This window comes from Oryctolagus cuniculus, chromosome 3 (genome assembly GCF_051225735.1).
Source record: "Oryctolagus cuniculus isolate XC-2025 breed Fujian yellow rabbit chromosome 3, ASM5122573v1, whole genome shotgun sequence".
NCBI lineage: Eukaryota > Metazoa > Chordata > Mammalia > Lagomorpha > Leporidae > Oryctolagus > Oryctolagus cuniculus.
In genome coordinates, this window is record NC_142869.1 from 24,358,447 (window position 1) to 24,376,025 (window position 17,579).

General features: G+C 35.4%; 1 protein-coding gene across 1 annotated transcript in view; it reads left to right on the plus strand.

Moving 5' to 3' along the window:
- Window positions 1–17,579, plus strand: part of ABCA12 (ATP binding cassette subfamily A member 12) — a 183,905-nt gene that overhangs the window by 152,429 nt on the left and 13,897 nt on the right. Inside the window, exons 37-46 of the mRNA XM_051848234.3 lie at window positions 1,853–1,980; window positions 3,607–3,694; window positions 5,937–6,042; window positions 9,671–9,725; window positions 10,251–10,428; window positions 11,901–12,016; window positions 13,075–13,234; window positions 14,322–14,575; window positions 16,095–16,299; window positions 17,232–17,341. Of these exons, the coding sequence (XP_051704194.2) occupies window positions 1,853–1,980; window positions 3,607–3,694; window positions 5,937–6,042; window positions 9,671–9,725; window positions 10,251–10,428; window positions 11,901–12,016; window positions 13,075–13,234; window positions 14,322–14,575; window positions 16,095–16,299; window positions 17,232–17,341 (1,400 nt within the window). The remainder of the gene's footprint in view (window positions 1–1,852; window positions 1,981–3,606; window positions 3,695–5,936; window positions 6,043–9,670; window positions 9,726–10,250; window positions 10,429–11,900; window positions 12,017–13,074; window positions 13,235–14,321; window positions 14,576–16,094; window positions 16,300–17,231; window positions 17,342–17,579) is intronic.

Here is a 17,579-nt window from a genome sequence, read left to right on the forward strand (position 1 = left end):
TGCCTTGGCTTTCCATGCCTGAAATACTCTCATGGGTTTTTTAGCCGGATCGGAATGCCTTAAGGGCTGATTCTGAGGCCAGAGTGCTGTTTAGGACATCTGCCATTCTATGAGTCTGCTGTGTATCCTGTTCCCATGTTGGATTCTTCTCTCCTTTTTAATTCTGTCAGTTAGTATTAGCAGACATTAGTCTTGTTTATGTGATCTCTTTGACTCTTAATCCTATCATTAGGATCAATTGTGCACTGAAACTGATCACTTGGAATAGTGAGATGGCATTGGTACAGGCCACCTTGATGGGATTTAATTGGAATCCCTTGGCACGTTTCTAACTCTCCCATTAGGGGTAAGTCCTATTGAGCATGTGCTGAACTGTACATCACCTCCCTCTATTATTCCCCCTCTTATATTTAATGGGGATCACTTTTAAGTTAAATTTAAACACCTAAGAATAATTGTATGTTAATTGAAGAGTTCAACCAATGGTATTAAGTAGAACAAAAAAATACTAAAAGGAATAAAGTGGTAAGTTGTCCCTCGACAGTCAGGACAGGGGCTAATCAAGTCATTGTTTCTCATAGTGTCCATTTCACTTCAACAGGTTTCTTTTTAGGTGCTCAGTTAGATGTCACTGATCAGGGAGAACACATGATATTTGTCCCTTTGGGACTGGCTTATTTCACTCAGCATGATGTTTTCCAGATTCCTCCATTTTGTTGCCAATGACTGGATTTCATTTTTTTATTTAATGCTGTATAGTATTCTAAAGAGTACATATCCCATAATGTCTCTATCCAGTCTACTTATGTATTTGAAAGTCAGAGTTACACAGAGAGAGGAGAGGCAGAGAGAGAGGTCTTCCATCCACTCGTTCACTCTCCAATTGGCTGCAATGGCCGGACCTGCGCCGATCCAAAGCCAGGAGCCAGGAGCTTCTTCCAGGTCTCCCATGTGGGTGCAGGGGCCCAAGGACTTGGGCCATCCTCTACTGCTTTCCTAGGCCATAGCAGAGAGCTGGAGCAGCTGGGTCTTGAACCGGTGCCCGTTTGGAATGCCAGCGCTTCAGGCCAAGGCATTAAACCGCTTTGCTACAGTGCCAGCCCCTTATTCTTTATTTCAGAGGCTGGTGGTGGTGGGGAGATGGAGAGAGAGAGAGAGAGAGAAAGACAGAGAGAGAGAGAGAGAGAGATCTTACATCTGCTGGTTTATTATACGTGTATCAACTAGAACTTGGCCAGGCCAAAGCAAGCAGCACAGAACAACATCAGGGGTTCCCACATGGAAGTCAGGGACCTAGGTACTTAAGCCATCACCTCCAACCTCCCAGTATACACATTAGCAGGAAGCAGAAGCAGAATTGAGACTGGAACACAGACACTGACATGAGATGCAAGTGTCCTGAAAGGAGTTTGACTGCTGCACCAAATGCCCACCCTTTGCTAATGTTCTTCTCATTCAGGGGGTAAACATGTTTTTCTTTCTCTGCTTGAATTATGGGAGGAATTTTGAGTCATCTTAATTGTTAATGTTATTCTCCAAAAATATTAAGCTTGTCAGCACAGTGAAAGAACTATCATACACACTAACTTGGGTTCTTTTTTTTCTCTAAATGAGTCCCAAACACATGTACATATACGACATAATAATTACTTGTATTATTACTTGTATTGTTTTGTCATAGGCAAGATGACTTCTTTTTCGAAGTTCTTTAGAGTCAAAGCTCTTTCCAGTCTTATCACACCCTACCAGTTGCAGAAATAGACAGATCAAGAGACTAAAACTCCTTGACATTGTTTACTTAAGTTGCACAGTCTTATCCAGACAGAACTTAATTTTTAACTTTATTTTCCAGGAATGTCCTCAATTTAATTACTCTCCACCTCATAGAAGAACTTATTCTTCTCAAGTAATTTATAACCTCACTGGGCACCGCATGGAAAATTATCTTATATCAACTGCAAATGAGTTTGTCCAAAAAAGGTAAAGCACTCTGTTTCAAATGCATTTCATTTTCTAACTTAATGGTATATGACTTCTAAACTTGACACAAAAAAAGTACAGATTTCTATTGATTATGTACATGGTTAAATTCTTAGTTTTACCTAAACAATCTTGGATATTGAAATTTATATGACTAAATGAAGATTCATTGAAACTGAAAAGCATTGTTTTTTTTCAGTACTGGGAAAAAGGATTGTTAAATTTGTACATTTTTTTTCTTGAATCAAGAGAAGTTATGGACAGGAATATATTAGCTCAAAGGATTATAAATCATGCTATTGGTGATAACTGACCTTAGTTCAAATAGAAATATTTCTAAATTCAGCAATATTTGCTAATAAACAGAATGTTCTCAGGTATAGCAAGGCCATAGATTTGTACCAATGCCACCTGAGCATTTACCATGGCTATAAGTTCATAAAGCTTACAATCATTCCTGTTTTCTCCTTTCCTCCATCTCTTCTCTCCTGTTTCTTAATTTACATAAATGATTAATTCTCACTGAAAAATAATTATAAACTACAGGTAAGACAAAAGAAAGGAAAAGTATTATTTCTCTACCCAACTGTAACCACTGTTGATATTTTGGTGTATATGTTTGCAGAAACATTCTAGTCATTGATATATATATGTATATATTTTCAACAAAATGGGTTTATTATAAACAAAATAAAAATTGCCTTAAAAAATCCTAAACGATATAACATGATATAATTTGCATGTCAAAACACAAATCTCTAAGCATCCTATTAGGGCAGTGGTCACAAGATCATTCACACAAATCTCTGCAGCATCCCATTAGGGCAACGGTCACAACATCATTCGCACAAATCTCTACAGCATCCTATTAGGGCAGTGGTCACAAGATCATTCTAGGTGATGGCACCATTATTTATTTAACTCAATCCTAATTTGGTGGAAATGTAAATTAATTTATTCTTAATATTATTGCTTAGATTTTAAAACCATTTTGGTTTTAGGACACTATGAAATGATAGGGGCTAAGTAGATCAAATTACCCTTCAAATATCCAGGAAGAAAAAAGGTATAGCACTAAGGGACAAGGTGGGGGGAGGGGGATTTGGGGCATAGCAGAAATAGCACCATTTTGAAGAAGATAAGAACTGTTGTTATTTAGTATTTTTCAACCAAAAATGACATCAAAGCGCTGAAATAGAAAGATTTTTGTGCTAATACATGGATCAGTTAAGATGGAACAATTGGTTAGATTACATGTTGCTCAATTTCAGGTGGATCATTGGATCTGTGCAAATGGTTAGAAGAACTTTTCATTTCTAGATACCATGTACTTTTTTTTAAAACTTTTATTTAGTAAATATAAATTTCCAAAGTACAGTTTATGGATTACAATAGCTTTTCCCCCCCTATAACTTCCCTCCCACCCACAACCCTCCCAACTCCTGCTCCTATATGACAAAGGGAGTCAATAAAAACATAAAATATTTTTTAGGCATAAAGTTTATTTCATATTATAAATGTGTTCTCAATGGAAAGAAAAAGGTTGAATTACTAGTCAGGTTTTTTGATCAATTTATGAAGATTTTTTTCCATTAGTACAAATATAAATTTTATTTCTCTATTTAGATATGGAGGTTGGAGTTTTGGGCTGCCTTTGACTACAGACCTTCGTTTTGATATAACAGTGGTTCCTGCCAATAGAACACTTGCCAAGGTAAATTATGATGTTCCTCCTGGATGTCATACAAATGAGAGTATGAAATTGATGTGTTTAAGCATTTTCACAAGGTACCAAAAAAATGGGTATGATCACTTTGACATTTTGTATACCCCATAGTACAGTGATTTCAATCCAGTGTGTATACCCTATAGAACAAGTATACATAGCATCAGGATATGTATACAAAACTGTACCTAATGACATCTCATATAATAGCCAGAAACACAACTCCAAACACCCATATGCAATTGAAGAAAGAAATCATTTTATAGTAATCCAAACTCTCAGCAAAGAATTCATATTAATATTTTAAGCAAAATACCAAAAATATTATTAATAATCAAAAGAAATGACATAAAGGAATACATAGATTACAGTTGCATTTACAACAGGCTTCAAAATTAAGCAAAACTCACCCATATTGGATAAGGGAAAGGGAGAGAACTATCATTTGGAGGGACCAGAGGCTTAGGGAGAGGATATTTTAGAGGCTGGAACTTTTTATTTCTTAACCTGGGTGATGGTTTAATGGGTCTGCCCTTCAAATTTTTTTGTTATATCATACATTTATGTTTTATGTACTTTTTCTTATATATATTCCATAACTTATTAGAGAATGGAAATGCATGAGGAGACTTCAAGAAGTTTATGGAAATTGGAATTAAAAGATAAATTTCGGAGCTGATGCTGTGGCATAGTGGGTAAAGCCAGTTCAAGTCCCAAATACTCTACTTCTGATCCAGCTCCATGCTAATGTGCCTGGGAAAGCAGTGGAAGATGGCCCAAGTACTTGGGCCCCTGTACCCACATGGGAGACTTAGAGGAATCTCCTGGCTCCTGGCTTTGGTTCAGCCCCATTCTGGCTGTTACAGCCATTTGGAGAATGAACTAGCAGATGGAATATCTTTACCCTTGCCCTCTAACTCTGCCTTTCAAATAAATAAATAAATCTTTTTTTAAAAAAGATGTTTATTTGGTACAATTTTTTAAATCCCTGTTTAATTTTTTCATAACATATTATTTTCCAAGAACTTTTTGAAGCCTCCATATAGTTAGCCTTTCTTCTTAAAGCACATGGAATTTAACTGAAGTTTATGGAGATAAATAATCTGGTTGGCATTATTTTTTTCAAGATCATGAGCTTTCAAACAACCAGAGTCACAGAATCAGATATGTGAATACCTATATAATCGATGGTAGTCTTAGAGATTTTAAATTGTTCTTCACGGGCTGGCTCCGTGGCTCAATAGGCTAATCCTCTGCCTTGCGGCGCCAGCACACCGGGTTCTAGTCCCTGTCGGGGTGCCGGATTCTGTCCCAGTTGCCCCTCTTCCAGGCCAGCTCTCTGCTATGGCCCGGGAGTGCAGTGGAGGATGGCCCAAGTGCTTGGGCCCTGCACCCCATGGGAGAGCAGGAGAAGCACCTGGCTCCTGCCTTCGGATCAGCGTGGTGCGCTGGCCGCAGCGCGCCGGCCGCGGCGGCCATTGGAGGGTGAACCAACGGCAAAGGAAGACCTTTCTCTCTGTCTCTCTCTCTCACTGTCCACTCTGCCTGTCAAAAAATAAAAATAAAAAAAAGAAAGTAACTAGTAATGTATTATAATGTATTCCTCCCTTTCTGCACACAGAGTAAATAGTCTTGCATAAACAAAGGAGTTTCTGATGTATAATAATTTCCCCATAGATAAAATATGTAATTTTGAATTACCAGCAGACTCTCTTGAATTGAGTTGCACCAGTACTTTAACCCCTCTTTTAATATAGAAGGTAAAGATAGTCAATATCTTGTGGGTTAAAATAGGAATAGAAAATTAGTAGGGAGTTCTCAAGTTATTGGTCTTATTGCCAAGGCCACAGTGTTTATATTCTATTTCTTTCTCCAGCCTGGTCCATGTGCCATTTATTTTTATTATCATATTGACAGCCAGGACACCTTGCTGTAGTCTCAGCACCTTTGTTGATCTACCACAGAGATGGAGATAAAAGGAATTCTCCAGTTTATTTCAGGCTTTGTCTATAGAGAGGGTCCAGAATAATAACTTAGTGCTATCACACAGAACAACTATCTTCCTAATCTCTGCCCATCTCTAATTTAGAAACTTACAGCTTTTGGTCAGTATCTTCCAAGATGAAATGGGTTATTGGGATTTTAGAGCTCTTATTTTCAACAAAAATAAGATAACTTGTTAGCTATTAAGACAGATTAATTGATCTTGCCTTCTTTTGGTATTCAACAGGTGTGGTATGATCCAGAGGGCTACCACTCCCTTCCAGCTTACCTCAACAGCCTGAACAATTTCCTCCTGCGAGTTAACATGTCTGAATACGATGCTGCCCGACATGGTAAAGTTATTTACACCGAAGCATCTTGGATTCCAACTTTTGCTACTTTCTCTATAAAAATGCACCTGATATTCTAATTCCTTCCAGTGATGGGTATTTTAGTGCACCTAAATCACAGATCTTTAAAAGGAGTTTGAGAGTAGTAACTATCACCAGATAGAACATTCTGGATAGTCCCCTTAATTTCAGGTTAGTTTAGTTGCCTAGTTTATCAAGTCAGGATAGTCAGACTGACTTCATACTCCCATCTGATGGTTATAGCTCATAAGTAAATATTTTAACTTATTTACTTGTCCATTAGCTAATGTTTTAGAAAATACATTTGTAAATATTGTTCACACAAAGACAAAATTTTTAGAACAAAAATTTCTACACTTGACTGAAAGTGTTACTATTTATTGAGCACTTACCATATAAACATGCTTCATATGAAATACTGCTGATCCTTACAGCACTCTTCAGGGTGAATATCATTGTTCCCCACTGCTGTTTCCCTGACACTCAGAAGTGGAATTTGAATCAAGAGCTGTCTGACTCCTTTCTGTTCATTTATCTAGTCCTTCATAGCATGTCTCTGAATTCATCCCGGTTCACATCACTTGGTTTCCCAAGAGGCTTCCATATAGTTTTTAAGATAAGGTTTGGAATTTTAAGAGATTGATTTTCTGATTCAATCACTGTTCATACCATTTCATCTTCTTGCATTTTGGTCAAATGATTTTTCCATACTGATTTTTAACACTAAGGATGTGGAAAAACTGAGTAACACCTTTGCTGTCCTAGATTCAGTTTCAGGCTAGCCTGCTAAGTAGGAAAAAAAAAGACACAAAATATCTTTTAAAAATACTGACATGTACTTTTCTTTCATCTCCCTGTTGTTGGGCATAATAGTGTGGGCCAGATGTACTGGTGATTACAAAGTAAATGAAGTAAATTGTAGAGTCAAATATTCATTCCAGCAACAGACTTTAGGCTTCATAATTTCCAAGACAACACTATCTTTTTCCCCCAACTGCTTTGGTATTTTCTTAGCAGGAGTAACCATGAGGAAAATAGCAAAATTGATGGTCTGTAGGGTTACAGCATCTGTAAAGGCATGGTCAAAAGTAGTAAATTAAATTAAAAGCCAGGTGGGTCTGGTGTAACCTGCTTTTAAACACTATTGAACATTTGACTTTTAATAGGATGTCTTATTCAGAGAAAAACATATGCATTTCTGTGACAGATAATGGAAGTTTGATAACTATGGAAATGAATAGGGGAATCTGTAGCAAAGATATAGAGAACAAAAGACAAATGCTACCTTTGAAGGGTCAGCTTTTTGAAATCTGTACTCCAGCTCTCTCCCTAGATCAAGACAGTCCTGGTCATTCCAGACACCAGCAGGCTTGCTCTACCTCCTACCACTGTACTTAAGTTATGCAATTCTCAAACATAAACTTTATATTGATCCGAAACTGAAATTTATTTTTTAATTTAAAAATAAGGCTTTGCTTGAGTTATAAAGAGATTAGTATGTATGTACTTTCTAGTCTTTATTAATTTTCTTATATAGACTTATGAAAGGGGTAGCTTTCCAACCTCTGCAAAGTGTTTTATTTATTTCAAAGACAAAATCCATATCACCCTAAAATACTGTTTTTTTTTTTTCATAATGTAGTTATGGGGTTTACCATGGTAACATTACTTGTCTTTAAAAATGAATCTAATTAATCTCCTACCCCCTCCCTCTGAAACACTATTTATTTGAAGGCATTTTTGTTAGATTCTGCATGAATTGAGATTTTAGTCCAGTTATAAAATTGATTTTCTTTGAATCCTAACATACTAATAAAATCTTTTAATTAGTAATCCTTTGCAATGTCAATATCTATTATATACACGTGGTTCCCTCTAGTGGCTAATTTAATATTAAAAGTGTTCTTAGCAAAAAATACAGATTTTGTTTTTTTCTACCAAATGTTGTATAACTCAGCTCTTTTTCAAAAATTCTAACACGTTGCCCCTTCTGTGCCAATGTTTATTCAAAACCTTTTTTTTTTTGTACTAGTTGCAATGGTCAATGGAAAGTATCTCATTTTAGGTTTAAAACTCTAGAGACAACAGAAAATGTTATTTTTAATAAACACTGTATGCGAGGAAGTTATTGATCAAAATTTTAAGATTTGATTTGGTTTAATAAGCATTCATTGACTAACTGCTGTACTGAAGACATTATTTTTGATGTACAGAATCCAGAATTGATTCTAATATAGAGCCTAAACCCTGACATATTTACAAAAAATATGTATATTAAAACAACTTGTTTTCCAGGTTTTTGCATGGAGGAATAAAATATATTTGCAAAGATTCTTCTGATGAAGTAGAGTATTTCTTATTTCTGTAATACAAAGGAGAAATAAAAGTTTCCTACTGCTTATATTATAATTTAGCAACAGGATTTAAGTAGGGCCCCATGGAAAATTGAATTTCCATTTTAAATGGGTCCATTAACTTACAGAAAAAAATAAGAAAAGTACATTCTTTATGATGTGACTAAAATTATAGTTCAAATTTATTTTTGCTGTTAGTTTATTTGTATACTTTATATTTTTTAACACAAAACCATTGTAGGACTCAACTTCAAAACATATCACATTCTATGAAATAGAAATTATAAGTACATTAATGTAGAGAATATATCTTTAAAATCATTTGTACTATGTACATATAGATGCTGTACAAGGGACTTAGTCGTTTAAAACAATAAACATACTATACAAGCAATAAGTTCTCTCTTAGTTTATAACTCTGATTGAACAAGCATTTAGGGGAAAGCCTCACTTCCATCCGAAGCTAATCTTGTCTACAGTTACCAGAGAATGCAGACTTTGCATTTTTACTGTGCTTCTTTGGGAAACTGGTGCCAGATCATTTTTGATTCCAGCTAATCAAGGCCCTCTAAGAATTCGGGGAAAGAGCCTTGCTCCTAACTCAGAATGTATAAACAACTCTAAGAAACCCAGATAATTTGAGACTATATTGAAATTAAGTGACAACTTTTCTGGAGCAAGCAAATATTGTTGAATCTTCCTGGTCCTTTATGTTGCACTAAAAATGCCTTTGGCCTAGCTGAAGCTCTGAAACCCTGCTCTAAAAGAGCTCTAGAAAGACAGGTATTTTAAAAGTAGTAGAGAAGGAGAGTATTTACCTGTCACAGCCATAGCACAGCGAGGAGGGATAAGGTGGTGTCTGTTCTTTAGGGGTCCCTCCTATAATGGGCCCAACCTTAGAGTTGCTTAATTCAGAGTCCTGCATTTCTGAAGCACTAGTAAATACAAATATACATATGACCAGATAGAAGGAAATGGAAAAATAATTATTTAAATGTAATAGAGAGGAAAATGCAATATAAGAAATGTAAATTCTTGATCCCCCCCTTCTAAAGAAAACTTTTTACGAGGACACCACCAACTGTGTGACATTGATGAAATCAGGGGGAAAATCATTTTCTTTTAAAAGAGGATCCCCAAAGTAAGATTCTTTAGATAAGAGCATAGGAAGGAAAGTATATTCATTATTCATTTAAAAATAGGTATTTTTTAATTAACTGAATATCTACTAATAGAAAAATTGTCTCTTTTTAAAGGTATCATCATGTATAGCCATCCTTATCCTGGAGTACAAGACCAAGAACAAGCCACGTAAGCAGTTAAAAGTGCTATAAATGGAAATCACAGTTGTATCTGAATTAATGTCAATCTAGATGGGCTGGTAAAATAAGTCACCAGCTGGCATAAAAGGAAGTTTCTGAAAGCACGTTGAGTGGGGTTGCCAAGTGGAGCCTGTTGACTGCAGATTCAGAGAGTCTGCAGCTCTCATGAGACAAGTATCTAAGTTCTTCATCACTTCAACTTCCTTCCAATTGCATAGCATTTAAGGACAATTTCTGTGCTAAAGAGCCATATATCCTTGGCCTACCCTGTAACCCTTGGAGACTGAGGTTTTTGTATCAAATATTCCTAGTTAATTCAGATGCACAGAAATTACATTTTTTCCAGGGTCACAGGAGAGTCATGTAGAAGATATTACCTAGTTGCCTTGCAGGAAGGCTTTGTGTCACAAACAATGCTTGCGTTGTTTGGTTGATAGCTTTAGTCAGGAATCTCTGAAAGGAAAGGATTTCCACAAACTTAAGTGTGTTTTCCTCTCCCTGTTGCTCTCTATAGAATCAGCAGTTTAATCGATATTTTAGTGGCACTGTCCATCCTAATGGGCTACTCCGTCACGACCGCCAGCTTTGTCACCTACGTTGTAAGGGAGCATCAGACAAAGGCCAAGCAGCTGCAGCACATTTCAGGCATTGGTGTGACGTGCTACTGGGTAACAAACTTCATATATGACATGGTGAGTGATTAATACCCTAGCAGGAGAGACAGGATGAATTTGGATAGGAAGCATCTGTTTTATGTTTAAGAGTTATTTAATCTATTTTATTCATATTATAATTACAAATAGAGTATACCAAGAAAAACAATTAGAGTCAGATTGACATTCTGCCAGTGGTTGAAGGAAAGAGAAACCCACCTTCCCCCAGCTCTGTGGGCTCTCATAAATTCCCTGGAGCACTTGTTAAAATACAGATTCCTGGGCCTCACTCTGGAGCTATAAAATGCATATCATGGGAATGGAGCATGGAGAATATGCATTTTTAATGAGATCCCTTAGGAGATTTTTAAGTACATCTGGAAGTCACTACTCTGAATAAATGTTAAGCCTAGCATCATAATAGCCTTACTCAATAGTGTCAAATAACCAAGTTTATACAAATTTAATCAATGAATAGTGAAAAATTTGAAGTAGCAGCCCCTGCTGAATAAAGTATCAGAGAAGATTAGTAGGGAAAGAAAAGATATATTTTATTGACACCTCTCTCATTTGCATAAGATGGTTCCAAAGTTCATGTGGTTTTCCTTGACTCTAAGTGTGCCAGTGCTGGCCAAAAGCCCACAATTATACATTTGCCTCATGATTATGGTGAAATTGGCCAAGTTGCTCTGGAGATAACTGGCTTGAAGAGCTGGAGAGTAATTAACTGCATATCCGTTTTGTTGATGTATCCAGTGAGGTCTGAAATGTGTTTGTTATAGAAGTCAAATCTAAAAGAATGGTAATGATTGCTCTGGACTTAATAGGAGCGTTAATGTTAAGAAAGCTTCAAGTACACACCTCTGTGAAAGTCTCCTTACTATTTTGGATTCTGTTGTCTTCCTTCTGGTGCTCATTTCAATTTAAGAGATTCAATTCCCTCCTCTCTCATTAAATTACACCATTGTAATTTTTGCTTGCTTCTCGCTGCAGATTCCTTAGCATTTAATATTTCTACTTGCCAACAAGACTTTGCATTCTTTGTTCACACACCAGCGATTCCAAGAAGGTGTGAGACTCACTGCTCTACTGTTTTTCACAGAGTGACTCACGCTGGTAACCAAGTATAGATATCAACCACCTGAGAGAGTTGCAGGATTCAAAACTAAATTAATACTTTGAGGACTGAATCTAATGCCAAGATGCCTGGCTGTCATCTTTCTTAGTGAACCTCTGTCACTGAATGGTCCCAAGTCTTAAAGCTCAGAGGCAGGAACACCACGGACTTCTTGGGTATATAGAAACATGATGACTACCTTGACCTGATATGGAAGGAGACAAATTCTCAAATGAAATCTATGTAAAATAAGCTGATCATTATAAAAAAATGGAAACAAAAATAAAAATTCATTCTTTCAAATGGTGTTTTGTTGCAAGAGTTATAGATGGGCTATACATTTTTTTGAAAAATACTTGCCACATAGTAAATGTTGTTTTGCATATTCCCCTAGGTCTTCTACTTGGTACCTGTAACATTTTCAATTGGTGTCATTGCAATTTTCAAATTACCTGCCTTCTATAGTGAAAACAACCTAGGTGCTGTATCTCTCCTGCTTCTGCTGTTTGGGTAAGTTGCTGATGAAAAATGAAAGAAGAATTTACAAAACTCAATGCTGCTTGACACAAGTAGAACCTAATCTTATTAGCTAATTTCCAATTGTCTTAGGGTTTCATTTGACATGAATGATGACTAACAGTACATTACATTTGTTAGTCTATAGTCTGTGAACCATAAAATACCTCTGAAAATTAATGCTGCTATTATTAATTGCAATACCTAACATTAATGAGTACTTATTGGATGCCAGTGTCATGTGTATCAATTTACAAATGCAATCTAATTTATACAAAAAAGGCTTTATGATGAGCAGAAGTGTGTATACATGTGTGAATTTATGTTTTTACAAATTATATATACTTTCTATCACTATATACTATATCTTCATATAAATTCATATACATTTATTTTTAATTATTTTGTTATTGATGTCTAAGGGCACACACATAACACTGATGTTTCTGTATTAGGCTAATACATGATGATATAATCAATAACTAGTGTAACAATTCTTCGTGCCCTAAGTACAGAGGTAGTATTCCTTAATTAGCAATTTTATTTATTTTTTTTTTGTTTCTTAATTAGCAATTTTAGGTGATGCAGGGCCTCTCTGTCTTTTGTTCCTTTCACTCTATTTAATCACTTCAAAAATTTCTCAAGTCTCTACTCATACATGCTATCTAGCCTCTAACCATGCTGTTTCTGCTTAGTTACCTTACATTGATGTCATTAATTTTCCTCAGCTCTAAATGATATGATTTATACTGATTATACCCATATTTCTAAGCAACAAAAATTCCTGCCTGCTCCAGATAATAGCATCTCCAGAGGGGATTAATTTGTAGTGGATTCTTATTGTTATTTGATAAACATTCTTTGGATGGTTTTTTTTTTTTTTTTTTTTTTTGGTCAAAAAGAGGTTGAAAGAGAGATCTGGTCGCAAGGCTTGGCAACTTATCCCTAATGTGAATTTTTACTTTGGAACTTCATCTAAGTTTTAATTTTATTATATTATAAAATAGAATGATTACGACAGAATTTTGATTCTCAGTATTATTAACCTACAGATATGCAACGTTTTCATGGATGTACTTACTGGCTGGGCTCTTCCATGAAACAGGAATGGCCTTTATCACTTATGTCTGTGTCAACTTGTTTTTTGGCATCAATTCCATTGTTTCCCTGTCTGTGGTATACTTTCTTTCCAAGGAAAAGCCTAATGATCCGGTAAGATCTTTTATTAGTCTGTGAAACTTCAGTGAATGTATCAAAAGTGTTAACATGTTCAAGGTGAAAATTTTTCTTTATTCTGCATTCTTTAAATAGCAAAGGATATGATTGAATTCCATTAAATTTAGGAGAGAATAAAGTACAGCTTTTAAAAATTCTTTCTAAGGCTCTATCTAGGTTATTGCTGATTATATTCACTAAGTGTCAAAACAATTGACATTTGATAGGGCTTAAGTGGGGTGACAGAAGTGAAATCAGATATATTATATAGCTCTGCATAAATCATGCAAACAATTAGCTAAACATTTTACTCATTAACAAATCTTCATGGTCTGCTAGTGACAAGGACAATAATGGCTTATTCATATGACTATAGGTTAAAATTCATTCGAACATTCACAGAGAAAAAAACCTAATTCACTCCCTTTCAATCATGTATTGGAATCTACTTCATTGTAAGCATCACTTTCCATTCAAAGCTGACGATTATGATTAGTGAGAAGAGAAGTACTAACAGTGCCAAGCAATTGAACAGAAAAGAATAGAAAGGAAATGAAGTGAGCTGAGAAATAGATAAGCACACTTTAGGAGGAGGAAGAAAAATCCATGAGGAGGAAGTAGTTGGCTCCAAATGTGAATAACATGAAAACGAGCCTTTCGCCCTTCTTTGAGATGTTGTCCATCCTTCCATTTCATTTCAGTATTTTAGTCCTGTTCAAGTAGGAATTACCTTAGGTTCTGAAACTTTACATAAATAAAGTACCTCCATCACACAGGCACCTACCAATACCATTTACATCCAGTATCTTCTCTAGTTCTATATTCCAAAGGTCTAAGGTAGGTTTAGAAGATATTTTGTCTCCAAGATTAGGTCCAACAGCTTAGGCTGCCGCAAGAAAAATACAACCCTTCTGCCGTTTGTTTATAGTAAACATTTGATGCAAATTCAGCATACATGTAAGATAACTCTCAATCTACATTACCAAACTTCACAGATTTCAATATTTATCCATATCTAGTTTAAATATTTTTGTCAATTTTTGGAGGCATAACATTGAAATTTATCTTTGTTTCCTTATTTCAGACTTTAGAACTTATTTCTGAAACCCTCAAGCGCATTTTCCTGATTTTCCCACAATTCTGTTTTGGCTATGGTTTGATTGAACTTTCTCAACAACAGTCAGTCTTAGACTTCTTAAAAGCATATGGAGTGGAATACCCAAGTGAAACCTTTGAGATGGATAAACTGGGAGCAATGTTTGTGGCTTTGGTTGCTCAGGGTACCATGTTCTTTCTCTTGCGACTCCTAATCAATGAGTGGCTAATCAAGAAATTCAGGTAAATATAATGAAAATATAGTGTTTGATATTAATGATGGAATTGAATTAAAAATACTCAGTGAAGGGTCAACAGTCTAAGCTTTTCTCTTAGTAATTTGAACATATTTTGCTCAAAAAACTTCCAAAAATTGAAGCATGATTCACCATTCACTTCATTCTAGTAAACAGTTATCTAACCTTCCTATGTATCTCAAGTATTGCTGTAGAGTGAGAAAATGTTGTTAACCATAAAGAGATTGAGATTCATTGGTGGAGAGAAGATATTTGCATAAAGAGAAGATATAGTCTTTGAGTTGAATTTGGAAGTTTGGAGTTTCATAGGAAGAAATGGGAGAGGATAGAGTATATATCATTTTGAAAATGAGTTGGGGAAAAGCAAATGATAACTTGAGGATAGCATCACAAATTAAAACAAATGCACATACCACTAACCTAGTCATTCCATTTCTAGAAATTTTTCCAATAGATATACTCACATATGTGTAGAATTATGCATGTATAAAATTATTCATCCTTATAACCATTTCCAGTAGTGAAAGTATAGACATAACGTCTATGTCCTTAATTCAGACACTAGGTAAATCAATTATATACATGCATTCATAGATATACTACTAATCTGCAATTAGAAAGTTGGATATAGTTCTCCATGCAATATTTAGGATTTTCTTTAATATATATTAAATGAAAAATGCAAGGTTCAGAACTAAGTGTAAAGTATATTACCATTTGCTTTAAAAAGAAATGTATATCGTTTATATACACCTATCCATAGACTCTCTCTAATTTTAGTGCTTTTGGTGATGAAAACAATATGTAGTAGAAGACGATTTAATTTTCACTATACATTCTTTAATACCATTTGATTTTTTTATATCATGTATATTATATTACATATACAAATGAAACATTTTGAAAGATTTATTTATATATTTGAAAGGCAGAGGTACAGAGAGAGAGAAGGGGAGACACAGAGAGGTCTTCCATCCTCTGGTTCACTCCCTAAATTGCCCCAATGGCTGGAGCTGGGCGAGTCCAAAGCCAGGAACCAGGAGCATCTTCTCGGTCTCCCACATGGATGCATGGGCCCAAGTATTTGAGCTATCTTCCGCTGCTTTCCCAGGCACATTAGCAGGGAGCTAGATCAGAAGTAGAGCAACCAGGACTCGAACTGGTGCCCATCTGGGATGCTGGTACCCCAGGTGGCAGCTTTATGTGCTACATCACTGCACTGATCCTAAGTTCTTAATTTTAACAGTGGAACTGTAATCACTTAAGGCATGGAAAGCAAAATCTATTTCTGAAATATCATGGTGAGTTTGGTGAAAAGTCTATGCTAATTTTCAAGTTATTTGAGTAGCATAATATACATATATAACACATTTAAGAGAAACCTAAATACTATGGTACACTTTCAGTGAAGAGAAAACCCATTAAAACATGTCAAAATCCAAGGGCATCATTTAAAAATCACTGATATAAAATAATTGATGTAAAATCACTGGGTCTATTTTTAGACTCTTCTTCAGGAAATTTAATTCTTCACCTGTAATGGAGACAATAGATGAAGATGAAGATGTGCAGGCTGAGAGATTAAGAGTTGAGAGTGGTGCAGCTGAATTTGACCTGGTCCAACTCCATCGTCTCACAAAGACCTACCAGCTTATCCACAAAAAGATTGTAGCTGTAAACAACATCAGTATTGGGATACCTGCTGGAGAGGTAACTGTTTTCCTTCTAACTGTCCTTTTTATTGGTAAAATTAGTAATACATACCTTTTTTTCTAGAATTATGAGTCAATCTCTGAATATTTCCATATATAAATACAAACTTTTATTTATGTGTAAATATATATACATATATTTATTTCACATATATCCACATGTTATTTGCCCAATAAGTGTTCTCTCTTGGCAGAGAGGAATCACCAACTCCTACTGTCCAGCAAGTCCTGAGTCCCTTTTCATATTACTGTCTTCCCTACAGGGAACGATCAGTCATGAAGTCCATTTAGGGTGCTCTCTCAAGCTTTAATTTCCAAACTTCTTAAAAAAAATCAGCATAAAAGTATCAGAAGTTTTCAGAAATGAGGTCCTAGAACTGCATCCATTTTTATTCTTGCTGTTTTCATAGAGCAGTGTTAAGGCAGCATTGAAAGGAGAAAGAGAATATGGCTATCTCCCTTAGTTTTTAGAGCAGAGCTATAAAGTACATGCATCAAATTTATTCGGCAGCATAAAGAAAGTATTGCTTCAGTAGGTTTTTCTGTGAAGTTCTGATTTTGTGTGAATAATGTGAAATCTATAAATATAATTACTTCTTCAGGTTAGCACATCTACTCGTAGGGTATTTTATTATGTCACATAGAAGATTGCTATAATATAATGTGTAAAATGAGCCCTTGATATACATATGAATGTTCAGATGCTTAAAGAAAAACAATAATACATAAGTACCCATTTGTTTTAAAATGGGAAGTTTTACCAAATGCCATGAGAACACTACAGCATCCGTGAATAGTTCTAGTGATTTACATTTATAAGTAATTTATTTCACCCAGGGAGAAGGAAGAAAGAGACACAGCAACAACATATCTTTGGTTTAGATTAAGGACACATCTTTTTTTTTTTTTTTTCCTGCTTCCTCAAACCAGTGCTTCGGCCTTCTTGGGGTGAACGGAGCAGGAAAGACTACTATATTCAAGATGCTGACTGGAGACATAATTCCTTCAAGTGGAAACATTCTGATCAGAAATAAGACTGGGTATGAAACACTAAGGCTTTGAAAACAACCTAGTTCAATGAGAAAGATAATTTATATGAGTATTTTATCTTATAGTCATATTGTTAAATTCCTAGGAGTAAAAAATTTACTGAAGTGAGTTGAAATTTGTAAACCTTGAAATCTGGTTCTAAAAGTGGGATTATTTTACCCTATTTTGTCAAAATCACCAACTACCATGACTAAACTTGAACTACATTCTCAGTATTTGGGGACCAAG